The 20,480-nt window shown below is 41.3% G+C and overlaps 2 protein-coding genes across 9 annotated transcripts in view; both read right to left on the reverse strand.

The window, feature by feature from the left end:
- Positions 1–287: 287 nt before the first annotated feature.
- iqck (IQ motif containing K) lies at positions 288–14,499 on the reverse strand. Of its 2 annotated transcripts, XM_022752628.1 has the most exons (9): positions 14,436–14,499; positions 14,220–14,347; positions 13,994–14,144; positions 13,549–13,646; positions 12,659–12,711; positions 12,432–12,509; positions 12,044–12,128; positions 5,865–5,976; positions 288–1,347 (listed from the first exon to the last, which is right to left on the reverse strand). In XM_022752628.1, the coding sequence occupies exons 1-9, from the start codon at positions 14,485–14,487 to the stop codon at positions 1,181–1,183; spliced, it is 924 nt and encodes a 307-aa protein (XP_022608349.1). In that variant the 5' UTR covers positions 14,488–14,499; the 3' UTR covers positions 288–1,180. The 2 variants fall into 2 exon arrangements, with proteins under 2 accessions (XP_022608349.1, XP_022608350.1); XM_022752629.1 differs by lacking the exon at positions 5,865–5,976 and having other exon boundaries at positions 1,258–1,347.
- A 1,396-nt stretch (positions 14,500–15,895) lies between these two features.
- Positions 15,896–20,480, reverse strand: part of sun1 (Sad1 and UNC84 domain containing 1) — a 28,165-nt gene continuing 23,580 nt past the window's right edge. For all 7 annotated transcript variants that reach the window (XM_022752488.1, XM_022752490.1, XM_022752491.1 and 4 more), the window contains 8 exons: positions 20,315–20,406; positions 20,030–20,174; positions 19,579–19,905; positions 19,338–19,422; positions 18,421–18,536; positions 18,028–18,195; positions 17,831–17,923; positions 15,896–17,728 (listed from right to left, as the gene is read on the reverse strand). In XM_022752488.1, coding sequence (XP_022608209.1) covers positions 17,612–17,728; positions 17,831–17,923; positions 18,028–18,195; positions 18,421–18,536; positions 19,338–19,422; positions 19,579–19,905; positions 20,030–20,174; positions 20,315–20,406 — 1,143 coding nt within the window. In that variant the 3' untranslated portion in view covers positions 15,896–17,611. The remainder of the gene's footprint in view (positions 17,729–17,830; positions 17,924–18,027; positions 18,196–18,420; positions 18,537–19,337; positions 19,423–19,578; positions 19,906–20,029; positions 20,175–20,314; positions 20,407–20,480) is intronic.

The following is a 20,480-nucleotide window of genomic DNA, read 5'->3' on the forward strand; positions in this document are numbered from 1 at the left end:
CTCAGTTTAATTGACACACAGTCAGGAAAAGACAATTACAACCTGCACAGCCTTTTAAGTTCGCATGAAGGAGAGCAAAGAACTGCAGAGTCAGTTGAGCAACGTGCAGTCTTTTTATCCAGGATATTTTTGCAAATCGAATTTCATGAAACCTTCAACGGCTGATCCGTGACATTTAAAATGTTTCATCTCTGCATCCAGCTGAAGGTGCCAGACTGAGCAAGGGTGATTTATGCCACAAATTATCACACAACTTTCATATCTTACCAAAAGTCCATATGGTGGAAATGTTCATTTAATGGTAACAGGTAAACAAAATTGCTAACTATGTGTTTTGCTTTTTCATCTGTGACATTTAGCAGCTTTTCCAAGATATATACAGTATGCACTAATAAAATAGGGCATAATGTTCAAATTGCATTACTGAAGATGAGCTATATAACAGGGTTATTATCACTTTTATTATCACATCATTTCTTTTTGTTATTGTTATTTTGTGTAGTTGTCACCAATGTGTGAACACTTTTTTCCTTCTCTGTTTCCCTGACAGAGAATTTCATTTTCTGATAAACAGGAGAGAAAGTGCTGCCCCATACAGTCAGTCACCTTTCACTTCGGCCTCAGTTCCTGACTTGAATGGAAAAGCTATGACCTTTTTTGTGGAGAGATATGTACTGCTAAAGAAAAAGGAAATGACAAGTCGAGGAAATATGACTGGTTATCTTCCAGTGAGCTGAGGTGCAGAGGAAAACATTAAGTCTGTTACAAGAGGTTTCACTCCTGACAGTAAAATATGTGAACTGTACTATATGGTGTTTATTGGTTGGGTGAGACTCGTGAAAGGAAGTGATCCATCAAAAAGGCAGTGAAAGCAATCAACTAATTACACACAGATCTCAGACAATAAATCCCTGCCTGATCATACCCAGCTGATTACAGGCGTTTTTAATGGCATGTTTGACTGATCACATTGGTCAGTTTGACATCAACCTAACAGAGTGTAATAGCCTTTAAAACCAGAAAAACCTTGTACACAGAGATACTGAATTCAGTTAAAAGTACCACCAGTCTAGCTCGGTTTGTGAGGTCCTGGTAATGACGGCGACGCTGCAGTCAGGGATTTGTCACCAGGCTTGGCTTCAGCCAGGATATTATTCAGTAGTGGTGCGCAGGCCATTTCCTACATGCTGCACAGGCTGGAGGTCAGCCACTCACCAGCCTCAGGGGTCGTCTGGGTGGTAGGGGTGTGGACCATGGTGCTCTGGGGGGTGGGGGAAACCACTTGGATCGACACATCAGAGTTACCAGGCTGGGGGCTTTCTGGAATATCTGTCATAGCTGAGCCCACTGGAGAAAAACAAGAACTGCATCCTTAATATGAAAAGGTTTTTAAAAAATTAAAAGCTCACTAAAGTGTCAGACATATTCTTAAATGTTCTACCATAACATACCCATGAGAATTTTTCTGTCCTCGACTTTGTTTTACACAACCTTCTGTTTCTGGTATGGATGTTGTAATGAGATATAGCAACAAATCATTTTAGTTAATTCCAATTATGATTGACAGGAAACAATATTTTAATGAGGCCTGGGCTGGGCCAGTAAAAGGCAATGACTTTGACTTTATGGACATGAAGCTATGATGAATAAACTGCTAGATTTGGTCATTTATACCATGACAAGAACCACTAACAGATTATAAATAACAGTAGTGAAATTTGATTTGCTATATTTATTATTTCAAATACCAATAATGTGCTCTTCATAAACATGGAGTTGGGGATCTTCATAATAAAGGAAGAAGATATTTCAAATGCAACTTGTGCCAGACGAGTTAATAATTAAATGTAACTGACACATTTATGTAAATGTTTTATTTCTTGATATACTATGGGCAGCAACATGACTTTATGATGAAAGTACTCTGACTCATTATTTTCATTACCACTATGAGGAAAACTGTTCTGTTCTAGCTAACTACTCTGTTTGGACAGAGTTTGCACTGATGGTAAACATCCAAAATGTCAGGCTACAGTCAAGGACAGTCGCACGGTGATTCATGAGCTGCTGAGATCTGCACCTGTCCAATGAGCCGTGACCTTTTGACCTCGAAGTATCATCGTGCATCTGCTCTCTTACTTTGCTCTTAGCCTTATTGTTCTTCTCTCCATCTCCAACTAATTCCAATTTCAGACTGTGAAACGTGAAATGGCAGAAGAGGTATCACATGCTATCTCTTTGGGTCAAATGAGACAAGTGCAGCTGTTGCTGGATCAACTTAAAGAGCCTGTATACAGCAAAAAGGGGCCGCCCCTAAACTCACCCTCTCTCTACCTCTGTCTCAGTTCCAAACATGGGTCATTTGTCTGTCAGTGCTGGAGGGCAGTGCTTGCTTCATTACATCCAAAACAACAAGAGGCAAAACCAGCAAACAAACTGCAACTTCAGCACCAATCCCTCCCCCTCCCTCCCTGCTTCTGTCTCACACATTTCTGGTTCTCTCCCATCCTCATCCATTTCAGATTCTGTTGAAGAGGTCAGAAAATGGCTTCTATTCAGGACACAGTCTGGGTAGACTGTCTTGTACACTCACACACTCTCTTACAAACAAATAAACAAACAAACAAAGACACACACACACACACACACACACACACACACACACACACACACACACACACACACACACACACACACACATCCCCAGGCTCCATGCTAGAATGTCAGGTCAGCAGTAGTGGTGCAGTATCGGTAGCAGTAGATAGCAGCAGCAGCACTGTGTGACTGTGGCACCCCAGTGGAAGAATGTTCGTCGGTCTGCCACGGCTGCAGTGAACGCCTTTGTTGTGTGGAATGTGTCAGTGTGGAAACAAACCCGCATGTATGATGGTGTCATTCTTTGTTTGCGAGCACCAAAAACAGAGTTGCTACCATGACAAGCTTGGATGTGCATGCTGGAGTGTGGGTGTGCGTGTTTGTCATCAGCTGTATGCACATTAATATACAGCCTATCCTCTGGTTGTAGCATGTCCATCCACATTGCCTTGGTATCATGGTAGTATAATGCAGTGTGGTTTTGTTGTACCACTACAGTCCTATCAGATCAGCTAAAATACACTTTGCATTAAAGCCAATGTCATCATAACTACACCTACAGGACTACTTATTATTGTTTAATAAAGCAGTCATCTGATTGCCCCAATGTGGCAGGGCAAACAATATAAGATTTTTTTTTTTTTTTTTTAGCGGAAAGTAGTAAAACATGCTTTAATAAAACATAAAGATTAAGCTAAGATATCTGAAATGACTACTGTAGTTGTTAGTTGGGAATAACGTCATACGGCCCGCCGGCCCGTCCAGGGGCCCATTAGAAGGTTCTGAACGTGTTCTGAAGGAGTAAATGCTTAAACGTTTGTCAACATAGAGAGGCTGTACCTCGTTAGATCGTTAGAATCTATAGAATTCAAATATTCAGTTCATTTTGCTCTAACCATAAGCACATAAATATGATGTATCAATATCTACCAGCATTCAATACCAGGGAACGTGGTGACTACCTACCATTTCCACGTGTAGAACTCCGATTCTCTCTCCACTCCTCCATTGTATTTATTCCTTTAGTCCTTAAGGGTCCACAGATCACAAAAATCAAGTATTCTAGGTTATGAATGTCATCACGAAAAGTCCAAAGTAGACGACCGAGCGATTTGTATCTGCGATTTGTATCACTTCTCCTCTCTCCCTCTCTCTCCATCCAGGTTCATCTGTGGCTGTGTTAGCGGGTCTGCTATGGTTTATTAGCTTTCTGGCTTCAAAATGGAGGCCTTCCTGTAAAGATCCAATCAGATTTCACTTCAGGGGGGTAGGGGCAGAGCCCTTGAATCTATTCAATATTAATTATTATCTATTAATCTATTCTACTCTGGGTAGGGGGAAGACAGCGCATAACCAATAGCTTGTAGATAGACGTCTCCACCGACCGATCAGCGCAAACTAAGGGGGTGGGCACTTCAGAGGCAAGACCAATAGGATGTGGGAGGTGTGAGAGCAGCTGACAGCCTGCAGCCTGAGACAAGGATCAGCTCTGTTTTAAATGGCATCAAAATGCTTCAGTATGTTTTCTATTTTATATTAAAGAGTTAAGCACATTTCTCCCAGTTTTCCTTTTAGAGCGGTTTATCGGTGCCAGTGAAAAAATTAACTATAAAGGCCTACTAAACTAAATTAATAGGCCTACAGGCATTGGAACTTCACACAGCAGTTTTTGACAAGATGTAGAAGTATTGTGGAGCTTTTTCATTGTTCTTGTATAAAGTATATCCTGTTGGTAAATATGTAATATGACTCTTTTAGAGACGAGGACTGAAAAATACTAATAAATACCATTTATGAGCTGATGTAGTTTTGGTTGTGCTGTAGTCACATGCAAAACAAGCACATTTTCAGAAACTAGAAAATGTTACCTTTCAAATAAGGTCTCATAAGTGAGGTCTCATGGCCTTACAGTTCTTCTGGTATAAGTTTATTACATTTACATATGTTAGGTATCAAGACAGAGTCTACAACCATGCTAGTGTCTCTGTGAGATTGTTGCTACTTGGGCATAGGTACAGCAGTGTGTTGAGCTGAATGCTAATGCTAGCATTGCAAAATGCATACAATTGAAGCTGACGTGAATGTTGGTTTTTTAGCTAGTTTTGCGGGTATTTTGTCAAAATCAAAGTATTGGATAAATAAAAATGTTGACCTGATGATGGCGCTAAAGGAAAAGTGGGTACATCACCCAACAGATGACAATAAATCCTGGTGCTGAGATTTCACAGAAAGACCAATAAACCAATAGATTCATCCTCTGGAGACCAAAACATTCCGTACAAAATTTAATTCAAGAGTTGTTGAGATGTTTCAGTCTGAACCAAAAGTGGAAGGCCAACAGACTAAAGATAGATGGACTGACATTGCAATCCCCTGAGCTATAATCAGCATCACAACAATCTGTAATCATATTTGAGTGTGTTTTCTGTGGTTTATATTAAAATCAAAATTTTGCTGTGTGTGCTTTCATTTGCTATGGGGTACTTGGGTATCACTTGCACATTGTACCACTGTGTGTGTGTGTGTGTGTGTGTGTGTGTGTGTGTGTGTGTGTGTGTGTGTTCAAGGACAAATTTCTGTCTCTCTCTTTGAGCTTTAATGCAGGTCAGTCACACTGGACATGGATCTGCATTCTCAGCTGTCCTTCCACTCCGTCCTTCATGTGAGCACAGAGTACACCCACAACACACACACACACACTCACTCTTCTGTCTTCATCTCCCATACTCTTCGCTCTGAAGCTCGTCTCTTTCTTCACATGTATCCCCAGCCCTGATCCTCTGCTCTATCTCTGTCACACAAACACACCCTGAGCCCTGCAGATATTTTCTTTCTCTCCTTCACTTGCAATCTTCTCTCTCTTCCTCATAGTCTCTCTCCTTGGCTCTTTCTCTATCTGTCACTGGCCTCATTCTCTCTCTGTGTCAGTGCTCCCAGAATCCTCATCTCTCTGCTTTAACTTCAAAGCCACGCTGAGATGAATACTGTATCAGTTTCTATGCATGTGTGTGTGTCTGAGACTGTACTGTGCACGAGCTGATATAAGTGTGTATTTGTGGAAATGTGTGTAGTACTGTGTAGGTTGATATTTATGCATTCTAGTCCGTGACAAAAAAGTGTGTTGGCATCCTGCCTGCTTATCAGCAGCTGTCATTGGCCACCAGGGGAAAATTCAAGATCAATGCTATTGTGTTGCAAGCCTGAGGCCTGGTATTTAGTGCTACCATGTGAGTGTGTGTGTGTGTGTGTGCGCGCGCACGCTCTCTCACCTCGGCTCTCTTGTTGGGCCCAGAACTGTTCGACTGTTTTGGCAATGTTGTGGTTCTCTCTCAGTTTTTTTTGCCACTGACGTAGTTCCTGCACATCTGGGCGAGCCCTGATCTATAACACACATGCACGTGCACACACACACACACACACACGCACAGTACACATGCAAAGTCAGCACATGGATGAAATCGGATAAGCGAACATCATCAATAACTTAATTAAGTTTCAAACTGACCAGTACTTGTACACCACCAGTATTGTCTAAATGAGGTGAAACAACTTCATCAACATGCCATTAGATGTTGCATCATCGTTGTTGTGTTCAAACACTACAGGTGAGCAGGCTATTGCTGTCAGGGCCCCTCAGCTTTGGACCTCTTTGCCTGAGGATCTGAGGTTTGCAGAATGTGTTGTAGGTGGGTAAATTGGTGAAATTCAGATCTGCGTAGTCTAATTGTCAATAAGTTGTCTCTTTCTTTTCCCTGTTCAATCTGTATTTGGCTCTTTTGTTATCAGACGAACTCCCTGTAGTTGTTGTGTGTGTTTGTGTGTGGGCTTCTGGCTTTCCTGAGAGATTGCTAGACAAACTTGCTGTTTTAGATTAATAAAAAATATCCCTGAAGAGCTCACTTTCCTTTCCCTTCATTATCTCCCTGCTTACCACTAACTGGGCCTCCTTTTCCTTACTTTTCCCTTTCCTCCTCTTTTCCCTCCTTTCCTCTCTTCTCCTTCACTACCCAGGTGTGCCTCTCCTCAGATACTGTCTCTTATACAAACACCTCATTCTCTTGTTCTCCAGCACATCAATGCTTCATCCCACTCCATCCACCTCTCTCCTCAGTACTCTCTCCCACCTCTCCTCCTTGTTTTCCTCCTGCTCCTCCCTCTCCAACACTCTCCCATGAGTGCCTGCTTGTGTGGGGACAATAGTGTTGCTATTAGCAGTGGATATGAAAGTGGGCCTGTTATATATGCCTGGTAGTGGGCTGAGGAATGGTGAGATCCAATAGTTAATTCACCGGGTGTCACAGCGCTGCAACAGCCCCTTTGCTGATGGGAGCAAACCATAGAAATGGAAATGAGGGGTGAGGGTCAGCATTGGTGGGGGAGCTAGAGTCTGTCGTGTTTACTCACCATCGTTTGTGCGTGTCTGTGTGGCCATTTTGTACTCTGTGTCACTTTCGTTGGTGTGCTGCAAAAACCTCAAACCTCCAGTTTTAATTCTGTTGCTGTCAGCATTGCTTAAATGACAGAAATATTTGACGGCTGTACCCGTGGGACCCCTCTGACAATGCTTTATAATATGTCACACTCATAAAGACAAAAACAGTTTTTCTCAGTTCTTCAAAAGCTGGCTTTGTGAATATACAAGCTTTCTACAGGACACTGACAGTTTGTGTGTGACAGCAGGAGACAAAGAGCTGAGCTGAGTGTGTGTGTGTGTGAGCATTTTGAAGCCTGTCTGTGTGCATCAGCACAACTGATTAGCAGGGGTGAGGTATTGTTTTGACTGTGTGCATGAAGCGGGTCTAAGACTCTATGTGTATTTACGCTGTGTGTGAGAATGAATACATTTGAACCTAATTTATAACACAAATTTATATTTTTCTTCATTCTTCCTAATGCAAATCACTAATTACCCTTTGATAACACAATAGCTTGTTGCTATAATCATCAATGTCAATGCACATGTGATAGAGTCATGTTTCAGTGTACACGTGAGTCAGTCCTCTCCTGCTGTGTCTATGCATGAAGGTTGGGATTAGAGTGATCAGGAAAAATTAGCAAGACATTGCAAGGCTGCATGCGTTCACACGCATTATTTGACATGCAAAAGCACAACCACAAGCAAATGCACACGTGCTGAAAAACCACACAGCAGCACAAAACATTTAAGAGAGGGGCTCCATCCTGCTCTATCTCTCAAAGCCCACACCATCAGCACCGCAAGCAGAACCCCCTACACTCAACAACCACACGGAAACACAAACTGTGCACAGTATGCCCTCCTCACCCTCTCTCACACACATCCCACTGCACAGCCTTTCAAGCTGCCTTCCTTTTTGTGCAAAGCTGGCTGTGAGACTGAACTCCTCTCCCAGTCTCACACTCTGCAGCAGCACAATGGCTTCTGTTCGGAGGGACTGGCTGCTGTTGCATCACCAACCATACTGACAGGCTGCATAAAGACACAGCCACCATAGTCTACTCCAGTTACCCTCCACATCCATCCACCCAACCATCCATCATCTTTTTGTTGACCGATGCTTCATCAAGGCTTAACTGGCCAAGCATCCTGTGATCTGATTTGTGCCTCTGTAGACTCAGACACAGTAAGTGGTTGCACTGTGACCATACTGTTCTTTGTAAGAACACTTAAAGGTAAATAAGATAGAACATAGTCTATATATTTCAGATGGAGGTGGATATAACAGGGCTACCTGTGTAGGCCCCTCATGCTATGACCAATCCATATTTCTGCCCCTACATTCTCTCTGCAGCAGGAGGGAGGACGAAGCAGAGCCACCGGCTACTGGATGTCCTGAGTGCCTGTGACATATTTTCTGCATGAGTGTCACTGCTCGTGACCCATCACTGACTTAACACTGGACCTGAATCCAAACCATTCGTCTATCTCTGCGCTCGAATCATTCAGCTGGAATCAAGGACCTACTTCTACTGTTGAGCTGACTATACAGCTCAGAGTGTGTATGTGTGTGTGTGTGTGTGTGTGTGTGTGTGTGTGTGTGTGTGTGTGTGTGTGTGTGTGTGCGCGTGTGTGTTTGTGCGTGTGTGTGTGTGTGTGTGTGTCTGTGATTCTTTCAACCAGCTTTATTAGTTTATGTCAAGTGGAATACCACTCAGTACTCTCAGTGCCCCACTTCTTAACAATAAACAGGCTGGCGAGTCCAAGAGTACTTTTCCCAGACATGTTGGGACTGTAACAGGACCGACACTTCAGTCTAAATGACTTAACAAATGAAATTTAAAAACAACTTATCATTTATTGTGCATTATATACAGTAGTTACCTTTAGAAACAAAGGATCAATTTCAGGTGAGAAAATCTACATCAGTCCCTAAGTTTAACCCAGATCTAAGACAAACTGAATGCTAGTCAGAATAAAATGTACAAGCAGTTCACAGAAATGATCATAAAAATGAAAACTACTTAACCTTTAGAGCAAAGGTTTGTCATTTAGCCATTGCTAGCTATAGCTTTGTATTTACAGGATGAAGATGAGAGTGGTATCAACCTTCTCATTTAACGCTCTGCCAGAAAGTGAATTAGCATATTTCTGAAAATGTCACACTCTTCCTTTAAGTTTTCATGCTACGTAAGGGTAGACTATAGCCAGGATGTGGCTAACCACAGTGTGTGCACAGTTAATAAATCTGCAAATGGAGACGTTGGAAATGATTAAGATGTCTGCTTCTCTACCTGACCACAACCCCCTAATATTGACAACCTAAGTGTAATTCTTATTTATTACACTGCTACCACATTACTCTAACTCAGCTGACTAAACCTGAGAGAGCCTGAGAAGTCTTAGTGATCAGTGGTGTGTGTCTGTGTGCACGTACGTACTGTATGTGTGCATTACACTAGCAGGCATGGATGAATGGATTAGAGTTGGGCTAAGGCACACAGTGTAAAGAAGATTATGTAATATGTTTAGGCCTAGCAGCTCTTTATAGTTCTACGTGAGTGAAACAACAGACAATCATATTGTCTGGGTCATAGATGTGAGTCAGTGTGTGTGTCTGTGTGTATTATCTCTGCTGCTGCTCATCTCCACTCCTCAAAATGTTTTGATGAAAGAGATTAATAATGGAGCACTAAAACTCCAATCTATGAAAATACTCTCCTCTCTCCCTGCCTCCTGGCCCTCAGTCTGTCTGTCTTTCTAACACACACACATACACACACACACACACACTCTGCAGTCAGCGCTGCGTCAGGCAGGTTATATAACAGCAGAATGTGTAAGAGTGAGGGGGAAAACGAGGGTGTGTGGAGGGGGGTGAAGAGAACAGAGTATATTGATAAAGGAAGGTGTGCAATGTTGGATACATTTTTATATCAGCATAATTATCAAGGCATTATCTCAATAAAAACCACATAGAAAACTCATATTCATCATTGAGTCAAATGGGTTTTTTTCTAGGGTGTTTTTCTACAGCAGTAACCCATAATAATCCTATTATACTCACATAAAACCCTCGAAGATATTCTCAAGTACTTAAAAACATCACACTGGGACAGATTATGGGGAAATATAGTTTGTTATTGTTCACATAGATGTGAGATCCAGGAACTGCAGTATAATGAATTGAGAGTTTGATCAGAATGCATTTATAATGGGAGAAAATAAATGACAATACTGAATCGTCACATGCTGTTTGCAAACATGCATGTACACATTCTCATGGCAATAGACACACGCAGAAACAAACAATGTTATACACACACGAGGTTTTAAAGCGCATCAGTGTTGCACAACTGACTGTTTGTGCTGATGTCCTTGTCTCTGGTCTGCTGCCCACTGTGCTGTTAAACTGTTGTTTTTCTAGAGCCAAGGTAACAGCAGCCGTGACACTATAACGCCTGTCAGGACCTTGCTTCAGTGCCTACCCAAAATAACTCCTCCCTGTGTACCTTAAATAAGTCATGATCCTCAGTGTGTCTAAGAGGCCAAGCCTCAACTTAGGACCCTGATTGTGCTGCGTTCACAGCCTGTCTGTGTCTCCCAGAAGCTTCATCCTCCATCTCTCTCCCTATTCCTACCCAATACTGCATTTCATCTTGCCCCATTCCTAATCCAAAGCCACTCTACAACATCATCTTGCCTTTCCTCCCTTCTTGTCATCCATCCATCCATCCATCCATCCAAAAATGTTCCATATACAGCCTGAGCTTTATCCTTCCAGATATATCCTCCCATTCTCTCTTTATTTACTTTCCATCTCTTCCTGGCTGTGTCTCTCTTCTTCTAAATCCCTTGGGGTGCCTGGCTACAGTGCCATCAGTGGCCCTACTGAAGCTCACTCTCAGTTCAGAGCAAACACAGTGAGAAGTGATGGGCAGCTGGCTCGCTGCTGCCACCTCATGTGAGCACAGGTCAATTAGAGTTTTGTGTTGTTACAGAAAAAAGAGAGGAGGTGTTGCCCTCTGCTGGTGTACACATGCTCCAAATCTGGATACACGTGTACACACATTCAGTCCATCTTTTAATACACACACCCACAAATTCAATTGCATGCAAAAACATATTTTCATTCAAACAGAATGTAATTGTACGTGACAGCACAGCTGGCATCTTTCCCTCTCAATGGTTTGTTGAAAGACTGAAGCTGAATCCTCCCACAAGCAGGAAGGATAAGCAAAAAATAAGAGCTTCTGGTGAGACAAACAACAACATGACCCCTGCTTGCATCCTTACACAATAGAAGACTGAGTTATCTGTGTGTGGAGAAACTGTGGCTGTTTGCCCCTGGTAGTGTCTGTGTATGTCTATTTATATCACAGTACAGAACACTTCAGACCACAACGCCCACACAGGAGGGAATTAAAGCCCGGCATCACTGATGACATAATCAAGCTGCTGAATGAAACTGCAGTCCCCGTGGAAGAGGGGCTTTTCAGTGAGATGGAATTATACAACAAGATTGCACTGTGGGCCAATGCACACACAGGAGGACGCCTATTGTATCATAACTGGCCCATACACACACACACACGCACACACACACACACGCAGACAGACTTACTGTGGCGTGTTGGGTAATTGCAGGTTTCCTTCAAACTTTTGACCTTAAAAACCTCTTTTTTTTTTTTTTAGAGTGTAACTTCTTAAAATCAATTTTAAAAGTTTGGGAGGTGGTAATTAGAGTGGACAGGACACACTAGCCCAGGCAAGCATAGCTAAAGTAATATGTATATATGTGAAGTGTAGTTTCAAAAACATTGTAATGTTATTGGCATCAAGGTTTAAATAACATTGGCATTCTCTTCCCAGATTTCTTTCAAGGGTATTTTCTTTATTTAACAACTCCTTTCACACCCCTGCAATCAAGTTTCTATTAACTCTGTCTGCATTCCTTGTTCCAGTACTTTTATAAAGTGTTAGACAGAAAGCCTGTAAACATGATTTTGCTTCCAGTCATGTCCAGTGTACCTTGTATCCCCTCCAGAAAGCCTGGATGAGCAGAGCAGCCTGATCTTCACTCAGCAATAGAAACAGGGGGATGGGACGTCTGGGACTTCAGATAGAGAGAGAGAGAAAAAGAGAAAATGTGTGACAAGAGACAAGAAAGGCAGCATGGCAACATGCAAACTCACAGCATGTATCTGTGCATGTCATAGCTTAAAACTGGTCTTTGCATAATTAATTTCCATGAAATTAATTTTGTTTAACACTTTAGAAACTGGAGATTGGAGAGGAACCTGGTGACAAGACAAAATTTCAAATAAAGCATAGTTTCATTTCTTGACAAACAAATGATTTTGCAGGTAACCACTGTAGTATGTGTGTGGGACAGGTGACAGTTTGATGAGACACTCACTGCATGCTGAGCCAGTCCTTGACAAAGGGGATGTTATGGAAGTTCACTGCCACCTGTCCTTGCCTGCGGGGGTTGTGGCTGAGGAAGAGTGAGAGAGGATGAAAACACATGACACACTCACAATTTTTCACACACAACCCTTACAATATGACATTTGAGAGAGTTTATGGGATGAGGTGAGTACTGTGGAGTGAAAAGAGAGTTGTTGAGAGAGTTGAAGGCCTTACTTGTATAGCCACTCAGTTAGGAAGTCACATGGGTTAAATGTTGTCATTTTCCTCTGCAACACAAAGGAAAGTAATCAATGCTATGTAACATGCAGACGAAGAAGTATTCAGCACTACTTGTACAAATTTCATTAGTAAAAGTACAACTGTAAATAACAATGTAAAAATACTCCAGTTCAAGTGAGTAAGCCCTGCATTCAAAATCTCACTTAAGTAAAAGCAAGGACAAATGTATAATTAAAACTCAACAGTCAGTGCAAGTGTTATATTATTGTACTATAATATTATATTGGATTATATTACTGATGCGTATGTGTAAGCATTTTATTGTCTATAGTTGGTTGAGGTGAAGCAAATTTAAATTACTTCATGTATTATTTGGTAATCTAGTATATTACAACATATTTCATAAAATGATCATATATATCTTAATCTGCAAAGTAACTAATAAATACAGCTGTGAAAAGAATGTGGTGAAGAAAAGCAATAATTTGTAGTGGACAGAATAAAATATAAAGCAGGAGAAAATAGAAATACTCCAGTTAAGTACAAGTTCCTAAAAACTGTACTTAATCACAATACTTGGGTACTGGGTGTCAATGAGGACCAATAGATCTGCTGCCATTTAATTGTTCAATTCAGTGAAGTTGTTCAATTGAATGGCAGGTAGTTTTTCCACTGTTGTAGAATAGTACATCAAATTTGTACTTAAGCACTGTACTTAAGTAAACATACATAGGCATCATAGAGCAAATTTGACCATTTTTATCCTACAATCCCACCAAACACACTAATTCCTTTGATTTCAGGTTTTAAATCAATCTGTTTTCATTTCAACAGTTGCCTGTCGTTTCATAATTAGTTGGATGTTGATCAGATGAAATTTAGACCTGGAAACAGCCGTGTTTCTGAGCGTCTCTCAGCAAAGCCTCCAGTCCAGGCAACAACACTGGAAACAAATTCCTCTCCATAAAACTGGTGACAGGACCTAACACAAACACAGAAACACACCCACACAGACAGACATACTATATATGAATGAGGATGCCACAATTATTTGTGTAAAATTAATATTCCATTAAATCATTTTGTCTTACTAACAGTTAAAGAAAACAAAAATGCTGAGTTCACTACAATAGAACTGTGAAACTGTAAACATTCACATTTGAGAAGCTGGTACCAGTGAACAAATAATTGATTTTCTGTTGATCTGATAATCATTTCAGCCCTACGGTACTTTTCATTTCTGGGGGTCTGAGGAATTAATTAAAGTTCAATATAGTGGAGCCGAACACCAATTTTGCACTAGGCCCTCCTTAGATTCATGGGTCTTACATTCATGGATTTGTGGAGGCGATGTACTTTGAGCTGCTGATGGGCACTTCTGGCTTGGTGGAGGGGGTTTTGCCAACACAGAGTAGGCAGCAAGAGCAGGGTGGGAAAGAAGTGGGTCAAAGTCTCTCAGAGGTTCATCATCCACAGACACCTAATGAAACAAGAGACTGTCATAATTACTTTGAAAACATGCAGCAGACCGATGTGGCAGATTTGTACAGCTAACCTTGGCTGTGGTGAGTCCATAGAAGACTGGGGAGTGTGTACTGGCGCTGTACTGGGAGAACTGGGTGCTCACTGAGCTGCTATCTGTCCACACAGCACTGGGAGGACTAGGCTGCTCAGCTTCATACTCTCCAAAAAACACATTAAACAAAAGAAATTAGCTTGATTATTTTTCAATTCACAAAAGTTTAAACAGATAGAGCAATTATGATCTTACCTTCACACACTTGTTGCCAAAGGGATTTTTTGTCACCGATTATCTTCGCCATTGTTCTGCTCGTTTTCTCCAGAGGTCGTCAATGACTCGTTGGTTGCCAAGGAAGTAGTTATGCATCCTTGGCAACTAATTTCCGGTGTAAAGTTAAAACAATTGGAGAAAACTATGAGTTGGACAGGGAAATAATAAAGGGAAAATGAACAGACAAATGATATAGTCACACCTTCTTCTTATACTCTTGGTGTAATGATTATTATAGCGTTACTAGTTGCTTAATAAAACATACCTGAGCGGTAGTTTTTCTTAATAGCCTACTGATGCTGTTAATGGTGGGTGATGGGTACCGCATTCTAACTGCTTTATATCCGCGGCCACATTAATAAAGTCGTGTTTTTTTCTCCTGAGCTTTTTAATGTTGGAACAAATTCCCCTTTTGAGCCGTTTCCTATGTGGAAAAAAAATATAACGAGCACTAGTCCGTTAATTCTGTATTTCCCGTATTCGCCAGTAGAGAGCAGCAGGTAACCATCGATACTGTATGTTAAACCTTTGAGATCGATGCAGGACCTGAATTATGGTTACATAAATGAGTAAAAGGCACACACATCGACACAGTATAATTACATTTAGCACTACATTTGCCTCACTTTAACCAATTAATTAGGCTTCTTAATATTAAATACCAGTGTTGAAAAGAAACTAAAATTTTGTACTTTGTACTACACTACTTTTATTTAATATTTTTAGTTTATATGTATATATTTTATATAAGTTACTTTTGACAGTATAGTAAGTACATTTAAGTACATTTTTTGATATGTACTTTTATGTACTAGGTAAGATTTTGAATTCAGGACTTTTAACAAAGAATTTTAAAATTTTGGCATTTCTACTTTTACTTAACTCAATTAAACAAAGAGATACACATTCTAAATGAACATTTACTGCACTAGAAACTCTTACATGACTATGTCTACCCCTTACATTGTCCTTTTCTTAACTAAGGGCTTTTCAAATTAGTGTTTGATTTTCACCATTTCAAATTAATTAACAAATTATAGGCTCTCTGGCTACTATGACGGATCTCTAAATTTTAAGTTTAAGGTTTCTGCCCTAATCTAAATTCAAGGAGTATGTTGTGATTTCTGGGATAAATTAAGGATTAGTTCATGTGTTTTAGCATTTCTTTTTAAATACACAAGTGTTTGTCATATTGTATTTTTGTTGGCTGTTGTACTTTAGATCAAAATATTTTCCTGATACTCTTGCTCTCTATCGGGGAAAAAGGTTAAGTCAGATCTGTTACTGATGGTTCTAAATGAAGGATCAGCCACCGATGACAACAAACACCAGTATCGCAAGGTAAATGGATTTTTTTCTAAAAATATATTAAAGCAAACGATGATAATGGCATGGTAATATTCTCTAGCCATGATTACATTATTTAGAGGAGGTTCTTCAAAATTAAAGTCTTTATTGGAATATATTCCAAAGCAGTTAAGTCATCTTATGACTGAACAAAAATAGCCATTTATCTTAAAAAAAAGTCCCAAGATGGTTCCAAAATGCACTGAACAGCTTTTCACAAAATATACATTGCAGTAACTCATATCTTGTAGGAACTAACCGACTTGTTAATAAATAAGATTGTGAAGAACATTTTTTTATACATAACATGTTAGACTTTCCCATATTTGCAACTAAAATAGGTGACTACGAACACCCCAATGTTTAAACAAATTGTGAAGACCTGTGCCAAACATTTCTCTAACAAGTTGTTGCAGTGCATCCGCTGACATTATAACCCCCCCCAAAACAAAACAAAAAAAGCAAATGAGTAACAGTAGAAATAAAAGTAGTAATACAACAATAATGATGATAATGACAGAATGATTTTTTTTTATAAAGCAACACTGATAAAAGCAGATATTATAAAGGACCAGCTATCAACAATAAAATATACAGATTACATTCCTTCAGGGTTTCAGAATAGAGGGAGCCCACATGAGGACGTTTATAACTGAGCTAGAAGGACACAGAGAGTCTCCTCTTGATAGAAACGGAAAAGAAAAATCACACTCTTGTCTACAGGAGAAGTTATATTTAGTTTTCAACATTGATTTATAATTTGAGATCCAGGCACAGGACTCAAAGCTCCATGTAAATCCATGATGCATGTAAAAGTTAAACAGTAATGGTTCTGGAAGAGTCACATGCTAGTGTTAATCCTGGAGTCCATCCCTAACCATACACATATTTTGTCTAATGTACATAGAGAAGAGCCTCCTAATATTCTCAACACAGAGTGCAGGTCAGTGGGTCAGTGGTTATATAGTGTGGCGGTGTAGTTGAAGGATGACTTGCATCAAGCCTCCAATTGAGAAAACATTCAGAGCTTGTCCATAGGCAGCATGTTCAGTTCCAAAAAAAAAAAAAACCTTAGTTATGGCTATGTGGATGCATGATGCCAAGCCTTGAATGTTGTGAACCGTATATGTCCAGTATAAACCTCCTGTGAGTGTCCTCCAGTCCAGCAGGCCGTCACAAAGCTCAGTTAAGGTCACTGCAGACACCTGACAGCAACAAAGGGAGTAACATGCCTGGACAGCGTCACAGAAAAAGGTGCTGTGGCTTCAATCCTGAAAATAGTACTGTAGTCTCTACCAGGAAAATAAAGATAAATACAGATGATTAATAACAAAAACCAAATCAGACTGAGATAGTGTGTGAGGAAATGGTGTAGATGAGTCTTTAATCCCCCATTTCAAGCATCCACCTTCCTGTAGAAGTGGAACGTGCCAAGAGGGGGATGGATATGTCCGCTCAGTGGAACCTGGCGCCCTCACGGGCTAATTCAGTGCAAGAGGCCTTTTACAAAAAGGGGACTGGTACTTTTAGCTTCTTCCGTGGTTCTGTTCTTCTTCTGTGACATCGACAGTCCGCATACAGACTTTCCCGTGATTCTTTCAAGATTACAAAACATGTTCGTGATTCAGTCTGGGCACATTCCTTTAACAATCCAAAACTTCCGTCTCTTCATGGCTTTCATACAAAAACATCCACATACAAAAACGTCCACAAAGTAGAACCAAGTCCCCTCCATTTTTAAGAAGTTGGCAAGAGCTATGTACAGATAGGGTGATATGTCATATATGAGCGGCATGGTAGTGGTTGTGTCACAGGGGCCGAGGTTCTCCATGTACTCTGAAGCGGTACAGGCAGGTGTACTCTGGGTGACCCCAGTTAGACAGCACCCGCACCTCAATGATCTGAAAGGCCTTGTCATTCTCTTCCTGAAAGAGAAGAGGGGAAAATATTTAACACATGGTCGTGGAAATCGAACTGAACTGATGAAACTTTATCTCCAATAGGTTAGGAGGTGCCTCTACAGTTACCGTAACAGGGAAAGTTTGCAGTGATTCCCCATCTTCCTGGTATATGTACTGTCCCAGCAGCTTCCCTTCTTCTTGGTACTCATCATCTAGACCCTGAATATAAACAAACATCCAGTGAAAAGAGACATTAATCATTGATGCTTGCTTTGAATTAGAAAGTGTCCGGCTGTAAGGTGTCATGCCACTATGTTTCTTACAAAAACAGTGAAGTTGCGAGGGGCACTGGTGATATTTCCAGTTGGGGACAAGGCCTTGGGGATGTGCTCCACGCAGAAGGATGTAGGCAAGATCCTCAGGGACAGTCGGATCACCAGATAGCCCTGAGAGCCTTTAAACGCCCAGCAGTTACCCGGGTACACGTCGGGCTGGAGAAGGGAAGTGAGGTGACAAATGCCAAAATGAGTCATTTAATAGTTGCCAAGACTTGTGACTAAGGTTTCTTATGAATTAGTTTTACTTCCCACCTACCATTAAATGATAATATTTAAACAAGTAATCCAGTTCATCAGTGACATAAGATGTCTCCCCACTCAAGATCTAACGTCTTTCCCATTGTGATATCTCTTGGATTATCTTGTGATGAGGCTCACCTGGATGACAACACGTGGAGACTGGGAGAAGTACCAGAGTGGCAGACCAAACAGACTCATGAGGGCTGTCTTTGTCTCATACGTCTCAGAGCACCGGGTACTAAGGATGCTGCCACCTGTAAACACAGAGGGAAACAGAAAACTCTTATTATGCTGAAAAGTAAAATGTTCATTTCCAGAGTCACTAATCAGTTGAAGGCAAGATCAAAACGCTATTTGGGTGTGTGTGTGTGTGTGTGTGTGTGTGTGTGTGTGTGTGTGTGTGTGTAGTGTACCGCTCCACTTTTCAAGGCAGCTGCAGGACAACTTTGGGAATTTATTTAGCTATAGAACTGGCCACCTTAATTTCTCCTTTAACTGTCTAGTTTCACAGAGAAACATACACTCCAGGGTTTCCCACATGATTGATTGATAACATATTATGTACACTTTGTAGTACTTACTCAGAACAACATTTTATTTTATTGTGTGATTATGAGTTGGACCACCAATCCTTCTGCTAAGCAGTTGCCTGAGGGAAACCCTGCACCCGCTGGTGAACGTGCAGCGAGTTATTCTGATGCTGATGATGCACTTTATTTACGTGATGTGACAGGAAATAAAGGGGATGGGTGAGAGGGACATGAAATGAAACCAAGGTGGTCATGGGTTAGGGTTACGTTCCATGTCATAACTTGTTGTGAACTCAATCTCCCATGTAGGTCAACAGACTGCTCAGTGACAGACATGACAATGGACCCTGAGCTTTTCCCATTAATACCCAGCTGTCCTAGAGCCTGGCTAATGCCTGCACCCCTTGTTGTGTAGCACAGTACTGAGTTATGGAACAGCTAGTTTGCTAATCCCTTCTACACATTGACTTGTATGACGGCCCAGGATGGACAGGCCCTGAAATCAATGCAAGGCTTCCTTCTTACCACCAGACTCCAGGGCGTAGTCCACCAGGCCTGTTCGATCCTGGGAGTAGAGCCTCAAAGCGTTCTGGATGATCAGCTTCACTTGCTGGGGTAGAGACCACAACACAAGAGTTGGAGATTAAATAACAGCCTCAAACACATGGAAAACCAACACTTTTAAAGAGCTCATCATAGATTATGTGATTAAGATAGAGGTCTGCAGTGATAATGATGCTGACAGTAGGAAGAATACATTCATTACCTCTTCTGTCAGTCCCTCAGCAGAGGCAGTATGCTGGACAGTCCCAGTTACTGTGTTAATGATGGTCTTGGCTTGAGACTCGGCCTCACCCAGGGTCTGGGCTCGGTTGAGCTCCAGCTGCAGGGACACGTTTCTCAGGATGCTCAGCTCCAGTGAGGCCAGGGACGCCTGCAGGTCAGGTGCGCTGACGTAGCGCTGGGACAGCCAGTAGATCAGAGACTCAGGCACCTCTCCCTGCTCCTCTCCTGACCCACCACTGCCAAAGAACAGAACCTGCAACTCCTTACGCACCTGTGAGGATACCTGTGAGGACACCTGTGCTGTTATCTGGAAAAGAGGTACAGAAATATAGCGAAGAAAAGAAATTTAATTGAAACTGGATGTATGAAAAACTTTGCAGTTAGTGGCAGATTAAGTTGACATTACAGGAGTCATTATTTGTGTTTCTTACCGCTTCCTGCAGCGTATCCAGCTGCTCACACTTGCCCTTGCATCCCACAACACCCTGCAGGTCCTGTCTGACTTTACTCAGCTCCAGCTCAAGTCTCTTCACCTCTGCTAGCAGAGCATCATGGTCCTCCTGCTTTACACCAATACTGAATGAAAGACAGAATCCACGTGAGCTACCATAATCTTGAAGGACTTGCTTAACAAAATGTGATTAGCAAATTGGAAAAACAAAAAAATCAGTCCAAATGTGAAGTGGACAGTTTATTTATTTCTCTTGTTTTTGTACCTGACAGGAGCTGAGTCTGCTGCTGAAATGACAACCTCTTTCTCTTTTTCCGCCTTCTCGTGCTCATAGTGCTGCTGCTTCTGCTGCATCTCCTACAACACAGATCATGGATAAGCATTACTGAAGATAAACACAAAAAAGGGAAACTTTCACTTTCATAATTTCA

The sequence above is a fragment of the Seriola dumerili genome, unplaced genomic scaffold, assembly GCF_002260705.1.
Source record: "Seriola dumerili isolate Sdu_G_001 unplaced genomic scaffold, Sdu_1.0 BDQW01000169.1, whole genome shotgun sequence".
NCBI classification, from domain to species: Eukaryota; Metazoa; Chordata; class Actinopteri; order Carangiformes; family Carangidae; genus Seriola; species Seriola dumerili.